Here is a 26,095-nt window from a genome sequence, read left to right as displayed (position 1 = left end):
TGGAGCAGCAGCCCAGACTGACCATGACAGCGTATAAATTACCAGCCCATGGAAAGATCACAGCTAGCAGGAACAATTGGAGGAAGGGAGAGGAGAGCAGAGCACACATCAGGAACAGCCCATTTTAAAATGCCAAGCATAAGTAGTTTAAAGTATTGTTACTATTTTGGGCAAAAGCAAAGACAGTCCTGTCTTTACCAAGATCCAGCTCGGAGGGGAAGGAGGCTAGGTGGGAAAAACTATCTCAGCTGGATTGTCACCTACAGCTCCTGAAATGGTGACTTGTGAGCACTGAAGTAATGTTACACACCACCTCAGCAGGGACCAGAACAAGCTCTCCTGCCAGTCCTTGCCCACAGAGAAGCAGCAACAACTGGGAGAACACTACACAGTGCAACAGTCAGATCCCATTTTAAGGCTTCATACACAGAAGGGCACTGAGCCCTGTAAAATGGGGGCGTATTTATGCCTAAATATGCAGTTAGGCACACTGGTCACACCAGGTCAGCTCACTTGAAGAGGTTTTCCTACATTACAAGCATGGCCTTGAGGCGTACAGCAGAGCTTTCCCTCACACCAAGCTGTGCCCTAGGGCTTTGGCTGGACATCCACTAAAGCCCTCCCACACCCCAACCAAACCTACAGTGAAACTCGGCTTCTGGAGGCCTATACTCCTCCCAGCCACAAGCAGCCCCAGCCAGCTACCCACCCCTCTTCCCAGGCTTGAGTCAGCACCTAGGCTGGCCTCTCCGCTCTGGAGGGCCCCCGTCACAAGGCGATGGGTAAGGCAGCACTGCACCCCAATAGCACTGAGGGGAAGCCAGACTGGCTCAGGCAGTAGAGAGGGTAGAGCCCAGTCAGGAAGATGCACTGCTCTAGCAAGAGCAAGGCAGCAGCAACATAAACCTCCCTCTGACCAGCCTCATCTGTGTTCTGCACAGATCCACGCTGCAGGGGCATTCAGAGATGGCAGCAGCTTTAGCTTCAGTAGATGCAGAAAGCAACAGACTGCTCTTTCCCCATCACCTAGTTTTCCAGGGTCTCTAGTCCCTGCTCTGCCACACCTCAGCTCCCCAGGGTTTCTGAAAAGCAGCAGCTCCTCCTGGACAGCTGGCCCAGGTCCCAGCCCACACCCACACTCCACCCCAGCCATTCTTTCACAGGGTGGAGCCACTTTCACAACAGGAGCCTTGACACATTTCCTGCCCTGAGCACTGCTCTACCAAAGCACTTGGAAACAATCTGCCATCTGCTTCATCAGCACACTGCTATCACCCTCTCCCCCCAACACACAAACCAGCTACACCAGCTGCTTCTCCCAGCCCTGCCTCCAACCACACTGGGCAGGACCATGCACCTGGAACAGCTTCTGAGCACAGCAAGCCAGAAAAAACAAGAGGGCAGAGCCATTTCTCCTTCTGTTTGTTTATTTGTGATAGAAGAGCAGCCCAATCTGACAGGGCCTGGCTCCTTCACCTCATCCTCAAGGCCACCAGCATGATTTTGGTTACAGCCAGAGCAGGTGATGGGCACCAGGCCCAGGAGAGCTGCTGCACAGCCCTGCTGTAGGGCAGAGTACACCTTTACCCAGGCCGAGTCAGCTCCACAGAGGCAAGAGGTGCTCACTATTACACCACAGCAGGGCACACTACAATCATCCTCTGCTGTGCTCATGCTGGGCCAGAGCAGGGCTGGTCCCAAGCCAGAGAACCCAGGAGCTGATTCTAGGGGCAATTATTGCTCAAGTCTTGAGTTTGCCAGAATGGAAGTGGTCCAAGGCAAGGCTGAGCTTGGCCTCCCCCACTCTGGAGCAAGCCACCAGTTGCCATACAGGATCAGGTAAGTGTGGCTAAAGCACACATTGAGCACCCAGCCCAGGCACACAAAGGCAAGGCAACTTGGGCTTATTGTGTGTGGGAGGCATTTCAGGCTGTCACAACCCCTGCTATGTACTAGGCACAGGGCATGTGTACTGTACTGGGCAGGTCTGGGCCCTCAAGACCCATACGTACTGCCCCTACATTCTCCACAGCCACACCTGAGCACAGATGCACCAGGGCAGGATCCCCCCCCACCTGGGCACACAGGGATCAGAAGGGACATGCAGCACTGTGGCATGGCACAAGGTGGCACAAGGCATGGTAGAGCAGGAGCACTCACACTTGAGCTGGCAGCAGCAAGCAACCAGGGACAAGTCTGCTCATTCACACAGGCTCTGATGAGACAGGGAAGAGGAGAGGGCACCAGGACAGGGACTGGTCTCTTCTTTTGGTCCTACTCAGAAGGAAATGGCCCCCAGGCAGAAGGGCCAGATGTAGGCACTTGGGGGAAGTTCCTTTGGAAACACTGTAATGGGACTGCAGCCCCACAGCTGTGATGCAGGCAGCTGCCTCTCTGCTCAGGAACACCGAGAAACAGCACAAGCCCTCCCAGGAGCAGTAGAAGTTGCCCATGGCTGCTCAGAGCAGAGGGGCTGGGCATGCAGACAGAGGACCGCAGGGCTGGGCACAGGGGTACAACAGTCTGTAGGCACTTGACTTGGCTAGTGGCACCCAGGAGCAGGGGAACAGGTCCCAGCTGCCTCTGCCCCGGGGCTCTCATTGGCTCTGGGAGGGTCTTGCCCTCTAGTTGGCTTTGACCTTGCCATTGGTGACAGTGCCATTCTCATGGATGCTGCTACCGTTGTGCTGGGCTGCTTGCTGAGCCACCCTGGGCAACCGTTTGCCCTTGGTGTAGGACTGGTACCAAAAGTTGGAGAAGAGGATGAAGAAGATGGTCCCATAAATCCAGATGAGGTGGATGAAGATGGGGAACTGGTACTGGCAGCTGGGCATGAAGTAATACTGGGAGATGTGGACAGAGACAATCACGAACTGTGCCTGGGAGCAAGGCAGAGCAGGGACAAGTTATTAATGGGAGCAGGGTCAGGGATCCCACTAGAGACTTTCTTTCTAAATGAAACCAATAGGCTTCTTTCCCACTCTGAAGTAGGGGTTCTTATGGTGAGGTGCAGTCAGCAGCAGTTGGAAGAGGCAGGCACAAGTCTCAAGGCAGCATGTGCCTCTCACCCTCCCAACATGGCTGCAACCCAGGGGCAGCAGCCTGAGCAGCACCCACACCCTAACTGGGCTGGTAGGGCTATCAGAGGCCCACAGTGGGCCAGAGCTGCCAAACCCAGAGTGAGAGGCTGCAGAAGAGACAGCTACAGCTGCTGGCTGCATCTTTCATAGGTACAAGGGCTGGCCTGCCCCTCACATCAGAGGCTGAGAGCACATGCCAAGCTCCACAGCACAGACTCACCAGCTGGATGGCCGTGATGTGCTTCTTCCACCACAGGTACTTCTGAAAGGCAGGTCCCGCTGCTGAGAGCCCGTAGTAGAAGTACATGACAACATGCACCATGGAATTGATCATGGCATGGAATGAGCCCATTCCCCCTGTTAAGACAGATTTTCATTAGTGTAAGTCAATGTTCCACAGCAATTAGCACTACAAGGAGCTCCTAGGAGCCCAGTAGGACCAAAAAGCCCTTCTCAGCATGCTGGGGCTAACCCCACCCTTTTTCCTCAAGCTGTGCACCAAGACAGTTTCCATCTTACCTGGACCAAACTTTGCTCCCCACCACCAGCTCCAAGGCAGAACAGAGTGGTGGAAGAGGTGTAGGAATGTGACCTGTTCATTCTTCTTCCGCAGGACAAAGATCACCTGCAATGAGAGCCCAACAGCATCAACGACCTGCAGCCCTGGGAGCAGCTAGAGCAGGCTGGGCCATTAATTCAAAGTGTCTGATCTCAGTGACACTTTCCCCCTGCCAAGCTCACTGCCACCATGCATTAGGTCACCCCATAGCTTCAAGAGCTATAACATGCCAAGAGTGGCCTCCTTGGCAGTGATGTCAGGCAGAAGCACTGCCAGGTCAGACTGGAAGGGCTGAAGAAAGCACCAAGTACACCAGGCCCCAACTCCCTGCCCAGCAAGCAGTGACAAGGCCTCCTCAGTAACTCACTCACCGTGTCCGTCAGTTCAATGAACTTGGAGAAGACAAAAAGCCAAGCAACACTGACCATCTGTAACAGAACAGGTTAACATTAGAGACCCACCTCAGCCTGAACAGGCCCAGTGACCAAGAGTCTCCATTCAGTAACTGTGGGGTGAAACCAAGAGCCAGGGACTGTAAGTCCTCTGCCTCAGGAGAGGCAAGTAGCTGTGACCTTGCTGTCCAAACCCAAGTGCTAAAGGCCATCCCCGCTTACCCAGAGAGGGACAAGAACTCACCCTGAGGGCCTTGGGGTCCTGCGAGAAGTCCACAGGGTCACATCTCCAAGTGTACCCAGTAAGCCACCCTGCCATCAGGAACTGCAACAAGAGCATCATCAGGGTGAGGCCCAACACATCACCCACTGCACTTCCCAAGCCCTGTGCAGAAGGGCAGGGAAGAGCCTGCAAAATGGCTCCCCATCACCCACACAGCCTACATGAACTGCTTTATGTATGCCACACAAAGCCTACTGCTGACAACTCACCTCATAGACTATATAAAGTGAGAGTCCCACCAGAAAAAAGTTGTATAGCACCATGAACTTCTTCAGGTTTAAAGGCTTCCTGTTGGCCATTAGCCGGGGACCCAAGGATAGTACAAAGTAGACATATGCCAGAAGGATGCCCATCACAAGGAACGGGGACTGCATTAGTGGATAATCAGCGATGCGGGGGTCTGTGGAGAGAGCCACAGTGCAGGGCAGTTAGCATCCTCACCCCAATCTACTACCAGCATGGAGGCAAGGACATGGCAACCCTGTCCTAGGACAGGAGTGCAGGTGGGGGTGCAGTCTGGGAGCAGAGGCTGGTGAAGCCAGCCAAACTCAGTAAGGTACAGCCTGAAGACCCTCTGCCCAGGAGGGCACAAGTGTCCCAAAGAGGGACTGCACAGGCACTGAGGCAAGACAACCTCATAACAGGCAGCCCAAAAACTCCAGAGCTGCATCCACACCAGGGCAGAGGCAGGATGCAGCTAGATCCAGACTGCTTCAAGGACTACAGACCACCCCCCTGTGCCTGTGGCAGTAAGGCATGTAGTACCACCTGCCCTGCAGCTGGGCAGAGCCAAACACTGACCTGCTTTCTTCATGAAGTCCTGATACATGGTCACAATCCCCTCCATGGTGGTGGCAATATCTCTGTGGAGAGGAAGGGCAGATCAGGCAGCTGTTTTCCCAGGAGGGCAGCCTGCAGAGCACAGCCCTGCAGATCAGCAAATTTCAAGCACAGCTTCAGAGGTAGTCATGCATATCTGGCCAGCATTGCTCTCAGCTGATCACACCAGCATCCACTTGAGCCATATGCTCCCCACTTCTCCTCATTGAGCCCGGCCCTGTCCCCGCAGCTCTGCTGGGACCCCTACCATCCACCACCAGCAGTCCTTTAAGGCAGGATCCTAACATTTCAAGCCAGCTAGGAAAGCTTCCAACCTCAGTGCTGTATCTCCAGCCCCTTAGTCTTGCTCCTGCTGTACAAGCTCCAACATTATCACCCATAAGAACGATACTGCCACCAACCTTGCCACCCATACCCATTCAGCACACTGGCCTGCCTGACCCTGGTACAAGGTCTCCAGGGGAGATGCAGAGCTGTCCCACACTCTCCACAGAGCAGTGCCTTTATGATCAGCCTTGGGCTCCTGCCCACTGATCCCTACCAGAGAGGCAGCACAGCATCACTGGCAGACCCACTGCATGAGGAAGGAAAGCCACCAGTTCAGAAACAAACACCAGTTTCTGATCTCGAAGTTCCTCGTTTCACATTCTTGCACAAAACCCTCCTGACAAGAGCTACCACCCTATAACCCAGCACCTCAGAGGCTAGATGCATCCTACTTGGCAATGAGATTTCCACTGCCCTTCCAAACAGGGAACAGCATCCCCAGTTAGGGGAGAAAGCCACAAGAGAACCATATAGGACTGCAGGGAGAAGGACTGGCACTCCCCACACTCGGCCTCACTATGAGCACGCACCAGACAGCAATCCAGAAGAGCAGGAAGGGCCCAGGCTCTTGCTGCTGCAGGCAAGTTTGAAACACCCTCACGGAGCTCCCTGTGCTTCCCAACCTCTCCCCAGCCTACAGGACACCAGAGCAGCAGGAAGGGAGGCAGAGCACAGGCCCAGCCTCACCTGACTCACCCACCTGCAAGGGAGGCATTCCCCACAGCTGCTACCAAACAGACACTCCGCCTATCCCTTCCTCCAGGAAGGTGCACAGGAATCACTGCCCACACACAGGCCTGGGGAAACAGGTCCCCAGCCCAGTCTCCCCAGGAGGTTTATTGCTGCTGCCACAAGGAAGCACACAGCCTCTCCCAGACCAGCAGCCAGGAGGCTGCAGCCAGAGTAACCTTCTTCCCAGTAAGGTCCCAGCTGGGAGTATCCAGCAGCCACCACCACCTCAAGCCCTCACCAGCCAGCACCAGCATTGCTCCTTCAGCTTCACTGCAAGGGGAAGGGCTCAAAGCGCTCTTTGCTCTAGCTGGGACCCAGGCAGGACAGCAGCAGACACCCCCTGTGCAGTGCTACCAAGCACCTACATGACAAGCTTCACTGGCAGCAACCCTCACAGGGGCCTGGCATACACCATTCCGGCTCACCATCTTCTGCAAAACACTTCAGTGCAGCAGTAGTGCTGGTTCTGTGCCTGGCCAGACATACCCTGTGTGCTCCTCCAAACTGGGGAGCGCCAGCCCACCTCTCTGAAACAGCGGTGCGTGGAACAGGTCTCCCCCTTTACCCCCACCCCCCAAAGTACCCATTCCTCCAAGCAAGGCTCCAGAGCAGCCTGCACAGCCACACACTCCAGGGTCAGAGCCCAAGTTTTGCTGTGCTCCAGAAAGCACGGAAGGTGGCTCTTCATGCCACCTTGGAGGCAGCGGCAGCAATACAGCAAAGCCCACTCACAACTGACCCCCACACCTCAGGGGCACCAGCAGAACAGATGCTCACTTCCCAGCCCAAGGTTTCAAGTTGTTTAATAGCAAGTAATACTCACTTGTAGTATCACTGTGATACAAGTAATATTTAAGGTCCTGGGCACCACCAAAGTTATCCACTCTCCACATGCAGCAGAGGCCAGAAAAACATAGCAGGAACTATAGCATCCTTGAGAGCCACTCAAGGCTCCAGCTGTGGGAAACACAGTAAGTACAAGTCCTGAAAGCTGCTGAGCTTTATGTTGCTTTAATGGCTAAGAGCAAGCTCCAAACTTGTCTGTCTAGTTTCAGCTTTCAACCACTACATGCAGCTACACCTTTATTTGCTAGATTGAGGAGCCCTCAAGAGTTAGTTCCCAGCACAGGTACCCGACTATTTTAGCTCTGTTTATCTTATCAGACTGAATGAGTCAGCCTCACTACAGGTCCAGGGCAGAGACAAAACTCCTACGGAGCACTTGTCTATTTTGGGCAGGCTAGGATGAGAAGATAGTATCAGTTGCCCACAAGCTCAGAGCTACATCTCACACTGCAGGGAAACACTTGAGCTCAGGCACTACAGATTACTTTGCCGACCCTGATGCCAGCAAGGCTCCAGCACCACTGGCCAACTAGGACCCCAGCTCAAAACAATTCAGGGTCCTAGGACACTGGGGACTTGGGTAAGAAGACTCACACTGCAGCTTTGCCCTGACAAACCTGCTGAAGGCTGCACACAGCAAACAAGGGTCATCCTGGCAGCAGCCCTGAACCCAGACAACTATCCCCCCAAGCAGTGGGAGAAGCCCACTTCAAGCCAGCATGAGCACAGAAGTCCCCACCAGCATGAACAGCAACAAGTCCCTTACTGCTGTGTCTCATGAAGCACCTCCAGCACTCCTACAGCCATACATGCCACATGGTGAGGGAAGGCATAGGACTTGTCCTGAACATAGGCTCTGGGCAAGCACCAGGACTTCTACCAGGGCAGAACTAGCAGAATTATGCTACAGGCCCTTATGAAAAGGACCTACAGCTTCCCTAAGCAGAACAGCATCCTGCTGCATTCAGCTAACAGAACAACAACATCTCCAGGGAAGCCCCAAGGTCTTCATGTCTTTGTAAGACCTGGCATCCACATTGGCATGCTACATGGTCCTGCATTAGACAGAAGCTGAAGTGTGCCTTGCTCAGTGAGCAGATACAGGTATGTCTCACACTTCTGTCTCCCAAGGCGCAGCCACCAGCCTTGGGGTCTTGGCACTTGAGCTGCCAAGCCGGAGTTGTAGAACAGACCCAAGCATTACCTTCACTAAGCAGGAGGATGCAAAGTGCACGGGCCTGCCTGAGCCATGCCAGCTCCATGCCAGTCTTTCTGCTGCAGGCAGGGGTTTTCCAGCACAGAGCAGCAAGCATCTGGGAAGCTGAACTCACTCCTGCCATTTCCTCTGTGCACAACACCAGCACTTGGTGTCCCTCTGCACTTAGAGAGGTTCACTGCCCAGCCAGGCATCTGATCTTACTGCCCTCCATGCTACACTGCAAGCATTTACAGCTCAGTAGTTGGTACCTGTCTGCTCTGCATGGGGGAGGCACTTACTCTTCTTTGACTCCTCCTGGATCCTGATCCTCTTGGGCAAGGAACTGGGAGGAGATGAGGAACCCAAAGCTGTGCCTTGAACAGCTGAAGGGAAATCAAGCAAACAGGTCCAAGCATCCCAAAGCACCAGGAACCCCTGGGGCCCAAACACACCCTGCACAATACCTAGAGACCTTGCAACACATCTCCTTCCACCTCTCACCAACAGGGTGTCACTTCCACATCTCAGTGAAGTTCCCAATATTTGCAAGCCAGAGTACCAAGCCACATTCTGCCTCAGTAACCAACATCAAGGATTAGATACTTGCTTACGCCAAGCAATGCATAGACTGCATATTTCCAGCAAGCTATACAGCTAATTAGTGCTACTTCAGCAAGAACAGCAAGGCCCTTTATAACCAGCCCCAGCAGCCCAAGAGCAGTCAGACCACAGCATTGTGAACCACAACACTGACAGAGACCAGAGCTCAACCCATTTAGTTCTGTTAACAGCCTCACAGGGTGCATCTCTCCCCACACAGCAGCCATCTGCAAGCAACAGGCTGAGCCCCAGCCATCCAACACTCCTACGCCATCAGCATCCAAGTCAGAAATCAGTCCTGTAATAAGCGAGAAAGCAAGCCACCCTAATCTCCCCACTAGTTTAATTACAGGCAGCACCAAAACAGTCTGGTAGGTGGCCACAGAGCTGCCACCCCAGGGAGAGCTGGCACAGGGCCCTTGCTGAACTGGCTAAAGCACGCCTGGCCCCTGTGGGGCTCCCAAGGGAGTAGCAACCCTCAAAGGTCAGGAGATAATCAGTTGGCCAGAGATCAAACCAACCCTCATCCCTAACCTACAAGCTGGCAGCAAGGCTTGCTGCCTGATGCAGCTCTGAGCTCCACAGCCTCTTGGGAAGGGGCATCTTCCACCTCCAGCTCCTCACCACAGCACCTGCGCAGCTTCCCAGAGCTCCAGAAAGTCACTGCAGGGTCCAGCAAGGCCTGCACACAGCTCTGTGCATCCAGGGAGCATGTTTCCCAGCAGAACTATGGGGACCTGTGGTTCAGAAGCATCTGCCAGCAGCAGCTGTTGCTGTGGAAGAGTGGGACTGACCAACGCAGGGTCTGGTAGCCCCAGACCAGGCACAGACAGGGCTGCACACAGCATGCACTGAGGCTGGCACCTCAAACCATCACCAAGAGCTGTCAGTCACAGCTCCAGGAGAAGCTTTCCTGAGTTTACGCACAAGTGAATCCAGCAGGACAAGGAGCACAAAACTGTGTCTGCCCTGAACAACACACAACCAGCAAGACAGTCCGAGCAAGGCAAGGGGAGAAGGAGCCTGGCCAGCCCTGAGCAGCAGCACCTTGTTCTTTATGAAGTCTGCAGTGGGATCGCTCTAAGGCTGAAGTTTACCATGAAGCAGAGAAAACTGGATTTGGATCTCCTCCTTCTGCCACTCTGTGTCCAAGTAAAAGGGAGAGGGGCTTATAACCAGCTGGTGTACACTCACTTCACACACAGCATCTCAGGATACCAGCTCAAGCACATGCAGCAGAGCTGTAATCAAGTACACCTGCATTATTGGTATCAATTTCAGCCACCTCATTGAAGACTCAGTTAAAGCACTGTTGTCCACATGCTAAAGTTATGGTTTTCCCTCAAGAGAAAAATAACAGCCTAAAGAGATGCCTGTGCACTAGCTTACAGGGCACACAAGACCAGTTTGGCAGCAGAACACGAGCTGCTATGTTTCAAGTGTGGAAAGCCATACCAGCAGATGAGGGCAGAGCAGGAAAGTAGAGCTCTCCTGGCCTGGCATTTTGGCTCTGAGGACTCAGGACAGGCTCTCTGATCAGAGTCTGAGGACAACCAGTCCCAGAACTCTCTGCTCACAGTGTAACTACAAAGTCTACATGGAAGCTTCATGCTAACACCACCACCAGATAAGTTTTCCTACTTGAATCACATTTATTTGTCACTTCTTGTGTCTCAGCTACTTCATGCTGAGTGTCAAATGATATGGCTAACAGCCTGGTACCATATGCTCTGCATCAGCATACTTTGAAGTCAGTATAGGAGGACTGTGTTCAGAGAGAAGGAATGCAAACTCTCAAACCCTTGATATGTAACAGCTCTTGCAAGAGCTGCCATTGCAGCTGGTGTGGGAGTCACACTGGCTCCAAGTGGCAGGAAACGACCTGTCTGAAATTGAGGAGTTTCCCCATCTTCACCAACTGTGTGTTAATACCCTAACACTATCTCATGCAGTGGCTGTGAAACCCTAAGGCCTTTGGATAGCAACCTATAAACAGGGATTAAACTCTTCCCTTCCCATGCTCGCTGGAAGCAGGGAAAGCAAGAGGAGACTCCCAGATTAGCAGGCAAGCTCTACAGAGCCTGGGCAGTCAGTGTGACACCCCGCAAGCTTTCAGGGGAAGGTGCAAGCCCATTGCAATAGGGTACTGGTAACCTTGTACAAAAAAACAAGGCAGGTAATCAGACGTCAAGGTCCTACAAGAGCATACGTTGCAGTAAAAGGTCTATATGCACAGCACACACTTTTTCAGGGGCAAGCTGATCAGGCAAGCTGTTAGAGTAGGCTTACTCCTTATCACATTCAACAGTGGTGGCTGCATATTCAAGGCACTGGTATCAGTACAGATGAGAGTACTCAAGGAAAAAGCAGGGAAAAGGCAACATTAGGCAGAAAGTCTGACATAGCAAGGAGCAAAAGAGTAGTGAAGGAAGAAAAGAAACAGAAGGTAAAATACCTCCAGAAGTGGAAAATAAGGTATTTCCTTCCCAAGCTAGCCACACTGAGCTGTGCCCACTCCCTCATGCAGCACCAGTGAGGGGGGAAGGAGGTGGAGACAGCTGGGCTCCCTCTCTGAAGGGATGGCACCCAGCAGCCCCCCAGGGTACACAGGAGAGCACTCAGGAAGGACAGAACTAGGCAGGCAGCAGAGGAAGACAGGCAGGGTTAGACCAAGCAGGGCTGGCTCCTGACACCTGCTTCTAGATATAGGTCAAGCCTTCAGAAGCCCTCTAGCACAGGAACACAAAGCACCCTTATCTGCAGGTGGGACAGACAATACCAGAGCATTCATCTCTGGTTTTAATCATTATGCAAGTGCCTCACTACAAGGCTTCACCTCCATTCCCACAGCAGTGTCTGTAATCATTACACAGTAATGATTACTGTGCTCTGTCCCATCCAGGCCTGTGCATTAATTGGACAGGCACCACCAAGACAAGACAGACATCAGAAGTCTACAAAGCAAGATACAGAAAGGAAAGACTCCTGAAATCCCTCCAACAGCTCTGTCTGGACCAGTCAAGAAGCCCAGGCGTGAACCCAGAGCCACTTCTCATTGAGACAAGGGGTCACTGCCTGAAACTCACCGTGGCATCTGCTTTGGACCCCCCTACCCTCTGCACCAAGAAGGCAGTGCAGTCACACAATCACCTTCTAACAAGGAAAGGGATGTTCCCTGGCAATACTAGAGATGCCAGAGACTCTAGCAGGACAGCAGAAGGACCACAGATCCCAATAGGCCTGAAGCATAATAGATATCACCTTTAACAGGGTTCACAGCCCTCCACACACACATACAAAAAAAGCATTAGGTCTGATTATCTCAACACAGGTGTAGATGGACCACTCAAAGCCAGGGCTGTTGCTCCTACTGCTGGTCCTGTACAGACAGGGAAAGCCTCTTAGGATTAAGTAGAAGCAGCATGAGATGTAACTTCATATGTATACAGAGCAAATCTATTAGCAAACCATGAGAGCAAGCTAGCTGATCTCATCCAGAGGGTAAGAGCTCTCCTTACAGCAAGGCTGGAGAACTTGCTGCCACAGTGACAGCTTACCACCTGATCCATCCCACAGGGAAGAATCAACCAAAAATTAAATACCCTGTGAGTCCCCAAGGGAAATCAAGAACCATCAGACCCAATTACCACCTCCACCTGCCCCAAGCAACTGAAGTCTCAGCATCCAGACACAGTCCTGCTGGTGGGGAGCTGGCTGTGGCAGCTGCAACCTGTCATCTCTGAGCAACAGCAGCCCCACAACTCCTGCAGGGAAGAGCCCTGGCTCCTGGGGACCAGCTCCTCCCTGCAGGAGCCCAGGCTGCCTCACCTATTTGACTGGCGAGAACCAGACTTTCCAGCCCAAGTACTCCCACCATCTGACAGCCAGTAGGGCACACACTAGCACAAATCCAATATGAAAGCACAGGAACACAGAAGACCTCTCGGGCCATCACAGGCATCACTCCCAATGTCTCCTCTAAGCTTCTACCTAAAGGAAGCATCTCAGCCTGAGCACTGACTGTGCTGTAACCCCAGCAGGAAAGGGGAAAGTGTTCACCCACAACTTCCAAGGAGAGTGCCAAGCCAAGCACGCAACAACGCACCTGCTTCTTACATCAGCTTCAGAGCTTCCTGGGGATGCAAATCTCTCCTCCACCAGGAGAGAAAGGAGACATTGTGCACCTTGAATAAACTCACCTATTTTCACCTCCAAAACATGGTGTGAGACACCTCTAGGTCAGAGTGAGTTGTTACTCTCCTAGCCTCAGTTTTAACAGTACTTTTTCTCATATTACATTTCCACCCTGAACAACCATATAATCCCCGCATCTAACAGACTTTCAGGAAACAGAGGTGAAAATACAATGCAGGGCAGGACTGCAGATGCCCAGGTTGTATGGGTGGCATGGCTTAATGCCCACAGCAAGACACAGCAAGAAGATGCTACTTCTCAAAGGAACAGGCTGTCAGCAACAGCTCACACCCATGAGCTAGAGGGGCTTCCTAGGAAAGAGATAAGACACAGCCATGTCAGTCAAGCCCCAAGGGCTCAGCCAACTGTTTGACGCTCTAAACCATCCTCAAGAAGCTGCCCAGCAGGTCTGGTGGGAAGGTCAGCTCCATCCAGCTAGGAATCTGCCCTGGCTGCATTCTGGCAAAAGAGAAGGTGGTCAATTTGGGGCAGCACAGCAGGATGGATGCACTGCTGCACATGCAGTCCTGGCCTCCGAGAGGGGAAGAGCTGCTCTGAGGGAAATGCACTAGCAGGGAAAGCACCCAGCGTTATCCCACACTGCCCACTGAGCATAGGAAGGGGTATTCACCTCACTTCTTCCTGCCCCCAGGACTCCAGAACCAAGGCAGCTGGTCACAGGGAAAGCACCTGACAGTCCCCCTGCAAGAAGCAGCCAGGCACTGAGGCATATGGACTGCCACCCCCAAAGCCTCCCCTCCTGTCACAATGCCTGTGTATTTATGCTGTCTCATTTAGCCTGTTGCAGAGATCAAAAAGAAGCTGCTTTCCTAACTGCCTCTTCATTACAAGAGAGGAACAAGCCCACATAAGAGACCTACAGACCAAGTCCAGTACTGCCTGTGGAAGGTCAGAGGAGCACTTGGCCATGGTTATTAAACCTGCAGGTGCCCAGCAAGTGCAGACCCGGGTGCATGACTGCACACCCATCTGAGGTGAGCTTGCAGCCAGGCTCCTGCTGCCAGCAGGAGGGTGACAGGGACCTCCTCCTCCCACCAGCGTTCCAGAGCAAGGGCCAGAGGCAGGCCAAGCACCTACACCAGCCAGCACTCAAAGCTAACATTGTGTTGCAGCAGCAGGGGAGGCCTGGTACTGCCACCCTGCCCGGAGGAGGAGGGCAGAGCCATCTCAATGGCACATTGATGCTGAGAGCTGTGTAGGAGAAAGCTCTCTGGCCGCCGAGCGCGCAGCACCGCCCTGGGAGGCTGCTCTCGCCCTGCTGCAGTGAAACCCCAGCAGACCACGGCCCTCCTCGGCAGTTCAGCATCCCCGCAGCTTTCAGCCAGGGCCGAGCCCGGCGGCCGCACCGGGACAGAGGGCGTCAGGGAGCCGGGCCCAGTCGGGGTCCCCGGGCAGCGCCCCGCACGGGCCTTACTCCCACCCCCAGCGAGGCGGCTCCAGCACCAGCCCCACACCCCGCCGCTGTCCGGAGGGAAGGCTGAGCCCCGCAGGGACCCCCTCCCGCCGGCCCCCGGCCCGGCAGCAGGCAGCGCGGGCAGCTCCCAGCCCGGCCTCGGGGTGGGGCACGGCCGGGGCCTACCGCCGCTCCGGGCCCCGGAAGCGCGGTGCCGCGGCCCGGCCGAGCGCCGGCACTGCCGCCAACAGGGCCTGCACGGCCGGGCCCGGGGAAGGGCCGCTGCGGGACACCCCGGCGGCTGCTGGCCCCAGGGAGGCCCCGCACCGCCGCCGAGGTGACCGGGGGGGAGGGGGGGGTTAAGCCACCTCCCAGCGAACCCCGGCCGCGGCCTGCCCTGCCGCCTGCTGGAGGGGCAGGCCGGGACCAGCCACAGCAGCTGCCCCCAGCCCCACCAGCGGTGCCAACGCAGCGATGCCCATCCCCTTCCCCGGAGTTGTGCAGCCACCAGATCTTGACCCGGAGAGGAAACAAACCCCTGGCTCAGGGCCCGTCCCTGCCAGCAGCAGGGAGGCAGCCCTGGCACAGCCGGGACGCCGTCCCGGCACGGCTGCTGGGCAAAGACCTGCCGGGATGGAGGCCAGGGCGTTTATGCAAGGGGAGACAGTCCTTCCTCCTGGCAGGCTGGGAAAGCATCCCGAGGACCACAGAGGGACAGTACAGAGGGGACGACTCTGGCATACGACTGCCCCAAAGGAGGGCAGCCTGGCTGCGGGAGGGGAATGGCACCCCGGAGGGTGCTCTGGGGCAGCGGCACCAGGCCGTGAGCTGGGGGCTCAGGGCAGCACTGCAGCTCCTTTCACCACCAGGACCCAGCTGCTCTTAAAAACCACTTTAAGAACACAACTTGGAATCCACTTATCTTCCTCCTTCTGAGACAGGCAGGCTCACACACCCCTGGCCTGTCACAAGGATCCACACTGCCATTACAGCTATCCCTCCCCTCCAGGGGGTGACAGCCTCCACTAGTGCCTTCCTGTCTGGTGGCAGCCGCGCCCAGCCTCACCACCTGCCAAGGCCATGTCGCAACACCCATCAGACCATCAGACTCATCCCTCCACCGCTTTGGCAAGGGGGACATCACCCACCTCCTGCCATGCCCCAGAGCATCCCAGGTGACAGGGGCACAGACACGCACATGGGAGCCTCTTCCACTCCTGCAGGCTGTTTAATCAGCTGCCAAGCCAGCACATGGCCTCAGTGGGGCAGGGTCCACCATCCCTGGCAGGCAAAGCTTCAATCCCAAAGCAGCTAAACCCCACTAAGGCCTCAGCACTCCCCTGCTCCGCAACAACCTTCAGCCGACAGCCCCAAAAGCCCTTCCAGCACACACCAACAGCAAACCCCAACCACCACCAAGCTCAGACACCTCCTCCCAAGCCCCCCCCCTCAAAAAAAACTCCAAAAGGACCCCTGGGAAAGACCAGGCACCCCCAGCCCAGCCCCACCAGGTAGGGCTGGACCCAGAACCCACCGCCCCGGTGAGGGAAGGAGGGAGGTCCGTCGGTCTGTGTGTGTGTGTGTGTGTGTCCGTCCGTCCGTCCGTCCGTCCCCCCCCCCCCCGTGTACCCAACAACACCCCCGACCGCACTCACTTACCACTGGCCGCACCCCGCTCTACCCGCCACCACCGCTGCCCCCGCCCTTAAATAGGGCTGCCCTACCCCCCTCGCCGCTGCCGATTGGCCTCCGGGGCCAGCTCCGCCCTAAAGGGCGGAGCTGGCCCCCCGGAGGCCAATCGGCGCTGGCGCCGCTGCCCGCCCATTCCGTAGCCACGCCCAGGCCGGCAGTGCCTCACGGGTCGAGGCTGCGCAGCGCCCTGACATTTTGAGGGGGAGCGGTGCTGGGTGTTGGGGCGGGTTTAGCTGATTTTTAGAGGCGCGGCAGCTGTCTGGGGAGGCCGAGGGGGTGGAGGGGCAGCAACAGGACGGGAAAAAATTGAAAATGGCTGGGAAAAGGCTGCGAGTTTGGGCAGGGTCTGGGTGGGGTGCGGAGGGTTGGCTCCAGGGTGGTGGTGAGGGCATGAGGTAAATGGCGGGAAGAGGGTCCTGGCATTGCTCTCACACCGACCTCTGCTTTTTCTGGTGCTTGTGAGGTGGAGCCGGTCCTGTTGCAGCCCAATGCCATGTCGACATCTGTTTCAAATGGGAGTCCCAGTCCTCCTGTGGGTTCCTGCAGGGAACCCCACCGTCCACCCCAGCAGTCGAAGCAGCAGCACAGTGGGGAGAGAGGCCAGCCAAAGCCTGGGTCATCATCTGCAGCCAAGCCACAGCATCCTGGTCACTCACAGGTGGTGGTGCATGCCCCTTCACAAGAGTTCAGCGTCAACGGGAGGCCCTCAACTTGGATGGTTTAGGTGGACTCCTCCAGTCTTACACTTTTACAAAGCAACCACCTACAGATCAATAAACAAGTGGCACATATGCTCATTTTTATCCCAGTGACACCACAACAGCTACTGCAAACATTTGGAAACACAGGGCAGACGGACACCCAGAGACATTAAGTCTGACTGCATGCTGTTCCCAGCACCACTCACAGACTTACCAAGCTTCATTTTAAAAGGTGGCTGGGCTTTGACTCACACTCATCTGATCTGAAGGCAGTTTCAGAATTCACTATTCTAATTGTTAGGAACCATCTTCTCATTTCCAGCTTAATTTGATGCACAGCCAGTTAATATCCGTTTGTTTCTGTGCCAATGTTGGTAAATGTCTTTTATCTCACATAGGTCCTTGCCTTGGTATTTATGCTCCAATGTATTTGTAGACAGCAATCATCTCCCTCTCAGCCATTACATGGAAGACTAAGCAAGTTTTTCCAGCATTTTATTACTAGCCAGCTGGTCCATGCACCTAATGCCATGGTAACTCTTCTGGCTGTGCTGCTGTTCAAGTTCCCTCTCCTGAAGACAGGTGACCAGGAGTGGTCGCAGACTTTGTGCTCACCTGGTGAGAATTCCCCATCTGGATACAACCACGGCTGCATTCGCCCTTCTCAGTCCCGCTTTGCAGTGACAGCTCAGAGTCACTCTGTGGCTGGTGACTCCTGTAACTCCTCTTCTGCAGGTGCTTGCAGCTCACAAAGTCCCCCAAATGAAGTGAAAAACTGCACTCCTGGTGACTTCCATGCCTTTTTTTGGTGGTACAGCATTCCTTTACTTTCCCCTACAGTGCCAGCGCACTGCAACATTCTGATTTCGTCAGATTACACCTAATATTTGTGCCACCCCTGAAGGAAATCAATTTATAAGAACATCCACAAAGTACCTCAGTAGTAACCTTCTGCGTGTCCTGATACGCTCCCTTTCACCAGACTCTGCTTTCATCTTGACCTTGACCACTCCTGCCCACATGAAACTCCTGTGCTCGTTTCTGCCCCAATATCTACCAAGGTTCCCAATTGGTCCCAAGTTTCCCAGCTGCTTCCCTGGAGTCCACACAGGGCCTATAGCTTTATAGAAAGAGCTGTTTACCTATCAGGTTAGTCAGACATAATAGACTATATTTTATCCCACTTTCCATTTCCTGTCCATGTGCTGTGTTACTCTTTAATTGAATACTATTAACATTGGACTGGCAGGCCTGTAGCTGTCTGGATCACTCTTTCTCCCTTGGTAAGTACAGGCATCAGTCTTGTTTGCTGTTCTTCACTTCTTTTTCTTTTTTTGTCCTCCTTTTATTTTGCACCATTACTCTATTTTTAGTTGATTCATAGTCCAATTCAGTGGAAATCTTGCTATATTGTTTGTCATTAAATGAGAGATCACCAGTGGATTCCTTCACACTCCCTACTAGATACTTTTCCACCTTGCATCCTGCATCTCATAGCTTTCTCCAAGCATTCCTTCTCTCCTTTGGATCCACCCTTGCTGGCAGGCTTGTCAGCCTCTGACAATGAGCCCCAAATTGCACAGCCCAGCCTCTTCCTGCTGTTGGAATAAATTTCCAGGTCACTCTCTTTTCTTCTGCTCTGAGTGCAATTTCTTTCTCCTCTCTCTTGGTCCTGGACTCTTACTTCCCTGTTGCATCTGCTGTCTCCACCATTATTCCTGTGTAGTATTTGCTCTTCAGTTTTCCCTTGCTACTGCATCTTCTGTTTTTCTCCTTAATTCTCCAACACATCAAATATATTTTTCCATTTTTTTTCTCCTCTCTTAGTTGTTTTTCCTTTTCACGCTCACTTGCTTTGATGGGTTACCTCTGTCTGCATGTCTGCCTTTTTTTACTTCTCATGCTCAGCGGGCGTCTGCAGTTCCTCGCTGCTCCCCCTTCCCACCACGTCCCCGGAGCTGCAGCAGCCTGGGCAGGAGCTGCAGCTGGCACGAGGACCCTGGTCTGCTGGAGCACTCTTGCTGCGGGCAAGTGGATCCGGTGCAGTGCTGGCCCGGTTACGGCTGTCCGGGAGGGTGATGCAGAGTCCCCTCCTAACCCTTGGGGACAGGCATCCAGCAAGGACTTGACTAATCTGCTGCGTGTTGTGGATCTGGGTTTCTGCCTTCCAGCCTCTTTGGAAGCAGGGTAGCATGAGCACACGTAGCAAAGAAAATCCCTCAAAAAGAAGGGAGGTGAGGGTGAAGGAGACAAGGCCAGAGCGATGTGACCCATTGTGTGCAGCCTGATGTTCCCCAAGTGTCTGGAGAGAGACTTTTATAAATGAATAATCTGCTGCTTCTATCTTGAATTGTGCCTGTGTGACCTGAAATCTGGGAGAGAAGCTGTTTGCAGCCAGCCAAGCATGTCGCTCTGACTGCAGTCTGGACTGCCGAACCAGAGATGGTCGTGTCACACGCCTGCACAAGGGTGTCCTTCCTGCACCAACGACTCCTGCAGCCGGCAAAGTCCTGCAGGTCATTAACTCTTCACCTGCAATCCAGGAAACAACCTGGCTGTTGAGCTCTTGGTCACAGCAGCCTGAGCTGCACCAGGCTCCAGTTTGGGAGAACTTAAGCTCCTTCCTCCATTGCTTATCGTGGAGAACAGCACACCGTTTCCACTGTAGCTTTAGTGAGGGTCTTGCTGATGCTTCTCAACATGGAATTTGATCAGATGGAGAAGGGTGTGAGTCACTGCGCTCCTCCTTTCCGTTGTTCCCTCCCATCAGTCCTTGTCTCCTGCTTTCTCCTCGCTTCTTGCAGAGCCAGGTGCGGCTCTCTTTCTCCTTGTTGCTCTCTCTTGGTGCAAAAAGCAGGCGTGCACTAATGTAACTTGCTGAAGGCACAAAGATGGAAGCCATCATCAGTGCAGAGGATTATTAGACTATCAGATGGGAAGGTCTGGAGAAACTAAGCAATGAAAAAGGAATGAAGTTCAATGAAAGGTTATGACCTTAGGTATTAGTAACGATGATTTCTTCTGCACGTGATAGGAGATGCTAGTGCAGTTTCTCAGTGTTGCACTTTTTCTGGTGCCAGTCTTGAAGACTGGCTTAGGATCACCATGCAGCTGTGTGGGGAAAAGGGAGTTTCACCCCTCCAGCTCCTGAGTTTCTCAGTTTTTATGACAGTTAGAAATTCTCAAAATCCTGGCTTTCTGGGGAACTAAAATATCTTTTTGATCATGTCTGATTTATATAGTAGGTTTATATTCTCTTATTCACTGAATTTATAACTATGAATTTATTTTTTTTAAATATGGAAAATTTGAATTGTGAGATTTTTATGTGGCAAAAACATTGACATTATTCAACTTGAAAAATCTAAAAGATAATAAAAAGAGCAAATTAATTTAGTGAAATTAAACACATGCACTGGGCCCTGTAATTTTTCAGTAGTGTATTTGACATACAGTTTGCAAATTCACCTACCTCATTACACCTGGGGAGTGAAAAGACAATTTCCAGATCCTCCCATCCTGTTCTTTTTAATCCTGAAAAGCCAGCGATTTTGCAAGTGATCAGATAAAAACACTGAATGTAAACTGGCTCTCTAATGTTGTTTAACCCATCTCCCTTTCTCCCGAGGTTGGACCCTGAAGCACTATCAGCCACACATCATTGCTGCACACCTTCTCTGTGACTCCATGACAAAAAATGACAAGTTGACTACGCTGGCAACCGCAAAACATCCAAGAAATGCTCCTACACCACTTCTGTCTCTACTGAGAGAATAAAACAAGGCTTTCATGGCCACTAAATTGGAGACAGATGACACTACTCGGAGCCTGAAGGACCATTAAGTGCCATAATGTCAGTTTGCGATTTCAACAAATAGAGATGTGCAGATAGGCCATGCCCGAGCGCATGCTTTGCTAAGCTCAGGCTGATGTGCTGCCTCCTTCCACAGTTGATATCAACATTAAGTGACTCATCTTGTGCAAACTTTTGTCTGTTATTTATGCTGATTACATCATCCTGGCAGTAAGGCCAATTACCCCATCGCTGTCAGTGTTGCCCTCTTCCCCTTCAGCCAGAAGAAATACCTTCGGTCCTGGAATCCGAAGTCCCTTGCAGCCCCTCAAGCTACCAGGAAACAACTCACAACATTTCTGTAGCCAGCAGGCATGAAATGACCCCGCTGACATTCCTGCTGTAACATGATACCGTAGTTTTACTTTAAAACATCACCTGGAAAAAGGCATACGGTGAGATAAAAGGGAAGGTAGAAGCATCACCCGGAAGCTCGCAGGCACCGTGTTGGTGTGCTGGAGCACGGATGCTTTGATGGCAGACTTTCACCCTGGTGTGTTTAATTGCTGGACTTTGCCTGCCAGCCAGGGTGGGCAGCACGCATGACTGCGGTTTCCTGCCAGGACGACAATTCTTTATCAGCTACATAAAAGCCAGCAGCCTCTCCGGTGTGAGGCCTGATACCCAATTCTGTGGGCTGGCAACATCACCCCAGCAATGTGTGACACCCTGGGGTCCTCCACAGACATGCCAGAAGTCTCAGCCCACTCTGGACCTGCTAAAGCATCCCCATTTCTTCCTGTGGCCTATAGGATAACCTTATGGAATAATGGCGCTTGTTCCAAATCCACACAAATCCTGGGTGGGGAACAGGCAGCAGAGCCATGGCCAGAGCAAGGTGCCCGAGGAGACTAAAAGCCTGGAGAAGCCCATGCTTCAGTGCCTCTGCAGGCACAGCGGGGCCAGCTCAAGGCCCAGAACGGACTGGTGGGAGGCTGGAAAGGGTCAGGAGGTTTGGGAGCTTCAACACATGCAGCACAACAGGAGTCCTTCATCACCAGTGCAAGCGTTTGTGACTGTCCACGTGCAGTGTGCCGTGGCAGGAGACCATGGCAGCTCTGCGAGCTCTGTCTCTGGTAGTGACCTGAAAACTGCCCCTTCTCAGTGAGCTTTCAAGGCTGTCTCATGGGCACATGCTCCTGAAGAGAGAAAATGCAGGTGATGGGAAAGCCCTGGTCCTGCTCATCCCCAGAATCTCCCTTTCCATCTGAAGACATTTCATTTTATGTCTGTGATTTAGAGCCCACAGGAGTTGATCGGCTCCGGCAACCTGTCCCAGACTGCCTGGAGCCTGAGAGAGCAGCTTGGCAAAGCCAGGTGACTTCTCCACCTGCAACAGGCAGTTGGGATTACAGTCAGATTTGGTGACTTGACACCCACATGCCTCGCTCCACAACTGCGTCCCAGGGCTGCCCTCCTAACGTGTGATGTAGCAGCACCATGCAGCTCCACGGAGCAAACAAAGCCAGAAGAAAAACCCCTTCCAAGTGCTGCAGGCTTTGCTGGAGACTTTCCTGGGAAGACTTTGCCTTGACCTGAAGTGGCCACAGAGTCCCAAGCAGAGGCTGCCCAGGCTGGGTGTCCCAGGTGCTGCGCCTCGGCCGTGGAGCAGCAGGGCTGCGAGCAGCCACTGGTGGAAGCTGCCAGGCGTCAGGCTGAGCACGCTGCTGGTCGCTCTGCGGGGACTAAGCCACAGAAAGGACATTGTCAGAGTGGAGGATTGTTCTGGGAGAACAGGCCGCACAAAGAGGGATTGTTTTGCCGTGAAATGAGGCCGTGTTTTAGCTCCAGCCGGGGCTGGGCTTTGCCTGCCCATCCGGGCTGCAGGCTGGCGGGGGACGCTGCCTGCTCCCCAGTGGCTGCTGTCCTCCCTGGCCTGCCTGGCATCTTCTCTGCTTCTGGGGTTCTCCACCAGCACAGTCAGCAGCACAGTGCATGCCCCGAGACCCATAGTGTGTGGGGGGGAGAAAAGGAAATAGAGGGATAAGAGAACTCATGGCAGGTCCTTCCCTGGGCTCCCGCACCTGCCTGGCAGGCCCAAGGGGCATGGGCGCAGGGGAGAGCAGCAGTGGGGCAGCTGCCACGGTGAGGGGCTGCAGTGTTTCACCCAGATAGCCAGGAGCAACCGTCCTCCCTTGAAGAGACAGATATAACCAGGAGGGAAACAGAGATATGCAGTAAACTTCTCCGAGATAGTGGGCAGAGAACATAGTGGCCTCCTTTCTGCAAACACTCACCTCTCCAAAAAGTGTTGTTGATGGTGAACATCACAAGCCTCCTTGGATGCCCTCATGCCTGTCCTGTGTATGGGGACAAGCATCTTGCACTCGAGCTCCAGCAAGATACAGCAGGGAGCACAGGACACAAAGAAATGGAGGAGAGGGAGCTGCATGCCCAAAATGTGGGTTGGAGCATTCCTATTAATTCCTATTTTTTTTATTCCCTACATGAGTGAATACAAACGGTTAAGAGCGACGGTGGGCGCACCCACAGAGGCTTTGTTGAGTCATTCTTGGCTCAGCAGCTGCTGTGGGGCTTCACAGCCCGGGGCTGTGGGTCCTGCTGCCTGGCTCCTCCTGCCCGCAGACCTGTGCTGCCCAGCTCCCTGCCCAGCCCTGAGCTCTGCAGCGTGGGGCTGCACATGATGTGTGCTCCCCCAGAGCCTCATGCAATTGAGTCACGACCTGGTGCATTGTTCCACTGACTGGAGCAAAACTGGCTGCACTACGATGATGATGATGATGACTGTGGCTGTTTCTATTGCTGCGATGCCCATGGGAACATAAATACACAAAAATGAGACAGCCAAAATCATGGCTCCTCGGCCCCACTTACACAGAACGCATTTCTCAGGGGGAATACAAACCGGTCCTGTATTAGCTACTGCCATTAGCTCTTTAGGCAGTGCTTTGAAGTCCCGCCACGCTGCTGCAGCAGAGCAGGAGACAAGAGCCATCTCTCCCATCCCACACAGCAGGACCCTGACTTCAGTACTGCATCAGTACCAAAAATAAACTCCATGTAAACATCCACCGCACTCTTCAAAGCCCAGTTCCTGCGGGAGCAGCACACCTCTGTGCTGTGTGCCAGGGTCGGCAGAGCCCAGGACTGGCTCATGACAGCGGGAGACAGATGTGTCCCACCAAGGCCACCTGGCAATAGGCACCGAAGGGAAAAATCTGGGTTCAGAAGAGGAATATCCTGGGAAACGCTGCAGCTTCAAAATAACACTCACAGACAGCAGTGATGCCCTTTTGGCCCAAAGCACGGCCAGCAAACACTCAGTGAAAACCATAATGCAAAAGTACCCTGGGGCACAGTCTTTACTCAGAGGAAAGGAGCTGCCGTGCCAAGCGGGACCTTAGCACCACTGCTAATTTGGTGCAGAAACTGCTTGGACATGGCGGTAGCAAAGGGAGAAGCCTTACATAAAGTGGGTAAATGAGTGACAGAATCTGAGCAGCAGTGACAAGATAGCTGCTGCAGGAACCACAGCTCTTGATCCCCTGACTTTGGAAAATATGCGTCTCGATCAGAAAAATACATGCAGTAATTTCCTTTCTTTAAAAACACATACACACACACAAAAAAAAAAGACAACAAAAGCTTCTCCTTCAGAGGAGCCAGCCAGCACACTTTGCGTTACTCTTATGTGCTTCCTCATGTACAATGTTACCCCTGAGCAAATTGCAAGAGGTTTTCATTAATTTCTAAGTGCAGGTTTCCACCAACGCAATGTTCATGGATCCACCCAGAGAGCTACAGTATCATAAGAATAATAAATAAACTGTGGAGTCACATCAGCCTGAACTATTTTTATGGGATATAGCAGAAATACATCCAAATATCCCGTCTCTCAAGTGTGTACTCTTACTACCACAGCATCTATGTGAGGTACAAAGTGGTAACATTTTACTTCTAAGACAGATGAAGATTTATTGCACTTGGTCGGAAGGAGGAGCTCTGTGGGATTTTTCCAAAGCGCCTGTATATTCATTTTTAGGCACAGGCTGTCATGTAGACATGCTCTGGCTCTCCTGGGGCCACCAAGCTCATGGGGGAAGCCCAGGGGAAAGCAGAGAGCCAACCTGGGGTTTCTGCTTCCACCACTCGGACATTTTCCCTCTGTTTGTGCCTTTGACTTTCAAGCAGTTTCCGAGCTTTTCAATGGCCAGTTCAGAGGCATGTTTTGCTGCTGTTTCCATGTGTTTGTCTGCAGGTGAAGCTGCTTTGGGAGCGATGCAGATGCAAAACTTGGCTTACTGCCTTTTGGCAGTGCACACCCCATTATGTTGCTGCTTAGCATAAAAATGTGCTCAGGCTCCCTCAATCCATCCACCGGAAGACTTCTCCTTTGGTCCCAGACGTTTCTGTCAGAAAGGTCCCATCCTAGCAGGAGGATGGAAGCCAGCCCCCCAGCCCACACCGAGACCCTGCCTGCCTGCCTGCCTGCCTTAGCTGCGGTATGGAGAGTGGAGAACTGCGGAGGTTCCCTTCTCTCAGCTGTCCCCCTGATCTTTTCGGTCACGTCTCCCCTCACACCTTAGGTACTTCACCTCCACTGTAAAGGCTTAATGACACCCACTTAAAAGATCTGTAGGTTAAAAAAAACCCAAAATGTTACGTTTTTCTTTTTTAAACAAAAGAAGACACCTGTGTGCACATCTCCGCTTGGGGACAGGACGAGAGAACAAACACACGGCAGATGTTAGTTGTGCTGATCAGTGGATGCAGGGAGATACAGGGAAGCCGTGGCACCGTGCCAAGCTTCACGGCTTCTAGAGGCGAGCTGGCCCGGGGCAGCAGCAGGACAGGCTGTGGGCACCACCCAGCACGGCTGGATGCAGGGTACAGGCTGGGAATGGTGGGACTGCAGATAGCTGAGCAGGAAGGAAAGGCAATAAATATCTCGCTCCTGCATTTGGGAGGAATCCAGATGAAGCATTCCTGTCACAAGGGTGAAATGCTTTCCACTCTAACAGTAACTCAGGAAGATGTTTAAACAACAGTTGCATAAGGCAAGTGTTCAAAACTCAGCAGTCCAGGTATCCTGCATCTCAAAATTAAAAAAAAAAAAATATCTGTTTTTAAAAATCTAAATGACTAATGCTGACATTCAGTAAGACAAGGAAGCCTGGAGAAGCTCCAGAGAACAAGCAAGCTGATGTTATGCCAGCATTTTAAAAAAGTAAACAGGATGGTCTTGTAAACAGGTGTGCCTATTAGACAGTCATCCCATGCAAAATAATGACTGAAAAATATGTGATCGTATCGATAAAGACTTAAAGCAGAGAAATATAAATACCAATCATCAGGGATTACAGACAATAAACCTGTCAAACTAACATGCTAATTTTTGTGGCACTGTATACCCTTCAATATGG

At 53.0% G+C, this 26,095-nt stretch overlaps 1 protein-coding gene across 2 annotated transcripts; it reads right to left on the bottom strand.

Annotated features, from left to right (window-relative positions):
* Window positions 1–1,409: 1,409 nt before the first annotated feature.
* Window positions 1,410–16,156, bottom strand: ELOVL1 (ELOVL fatty acid elongase 1). 2 transcript variants are annotated; one of them, XM_087731640.1, is made up of 8 exons: window positions 16,125–16,156; window positions 5,116–5,177; window positions 4,524–4,714; window positions 4,276–4,356; window positions 4,011–4,067; window positions 3,600–3,705; window positions 3,301–3,437; window positions 1,410–2,879 (listed from the first exon to the last, which is right to left on the bottom strand). In XM_087731640.1, exons 2-8 carry the CDS (start codon window positions 5,159–5,161, stop codon window positions 2,625–2,627), a joined length of 873 nt encoding a protein of 290 aa, XP_087587766.1. In that variant the 5' UTR covers window positions 5,162–5,177; window positions 16,125–16,156; the 3' UTR covers window positions 1,410–2,624. The 2 variants fall into 2 exon arrangements, with proteins under 2 accessions (XP_087587766.1, XP_087587767.1); XM_087731641.1 differs by lacking the exon at window positions 16,125–16,156 and adding an exon at window positions 7,037–7,175.
* Window positions 16,157–26,095: the final 9,939 nt, after the last annotated feature.

The sequence above is a fragment of the Nipponia nippon genome, unplaced genomic scaffold (genome assembly GCF_047370975.1).
Source record: "Nipponia nippon isolate SJK-2023a ecotype South Korea unplaced genomic scaffold, ASM4737097v1 scaffold_5, whole genome shotgun sequence".
Classification (NCBI taxonomy): domain Eukaryota; kingdom Metazoa; phylum Chordata; class Aves; order Pelecaniformes; family Threskiornithidae; genus Nipponia; species Nipponia nippon.
Note: the sequence above shows the minus strand (reverse complement) of the source record. Positions and strands in the feature narration are given on the sequence as shown.

Coding starts and splice junctions, on each gene's coding strand:
- ELOVL1 (XM_087731640.1), bottom strand. CDS start 5,161: ATGGAGGGGATTGTGACCATGTATCAGGACTTCATGAAGAAAGCAG. Junction 4,715..5,115: donor GGACTTCATGAAGAAAGCAG/GTCAGTGTTTGG, acceptor CTCTCTCCACAG/ACCCCCGCATCGCTGATTAT. Junction 2,880..3,300: donor ACATCACGGCCATCCAGCTG/GTGAGTCTGTGC, acceptor CCTTGCTCCCAG/GCACAGTTCGTGATTGTCTC.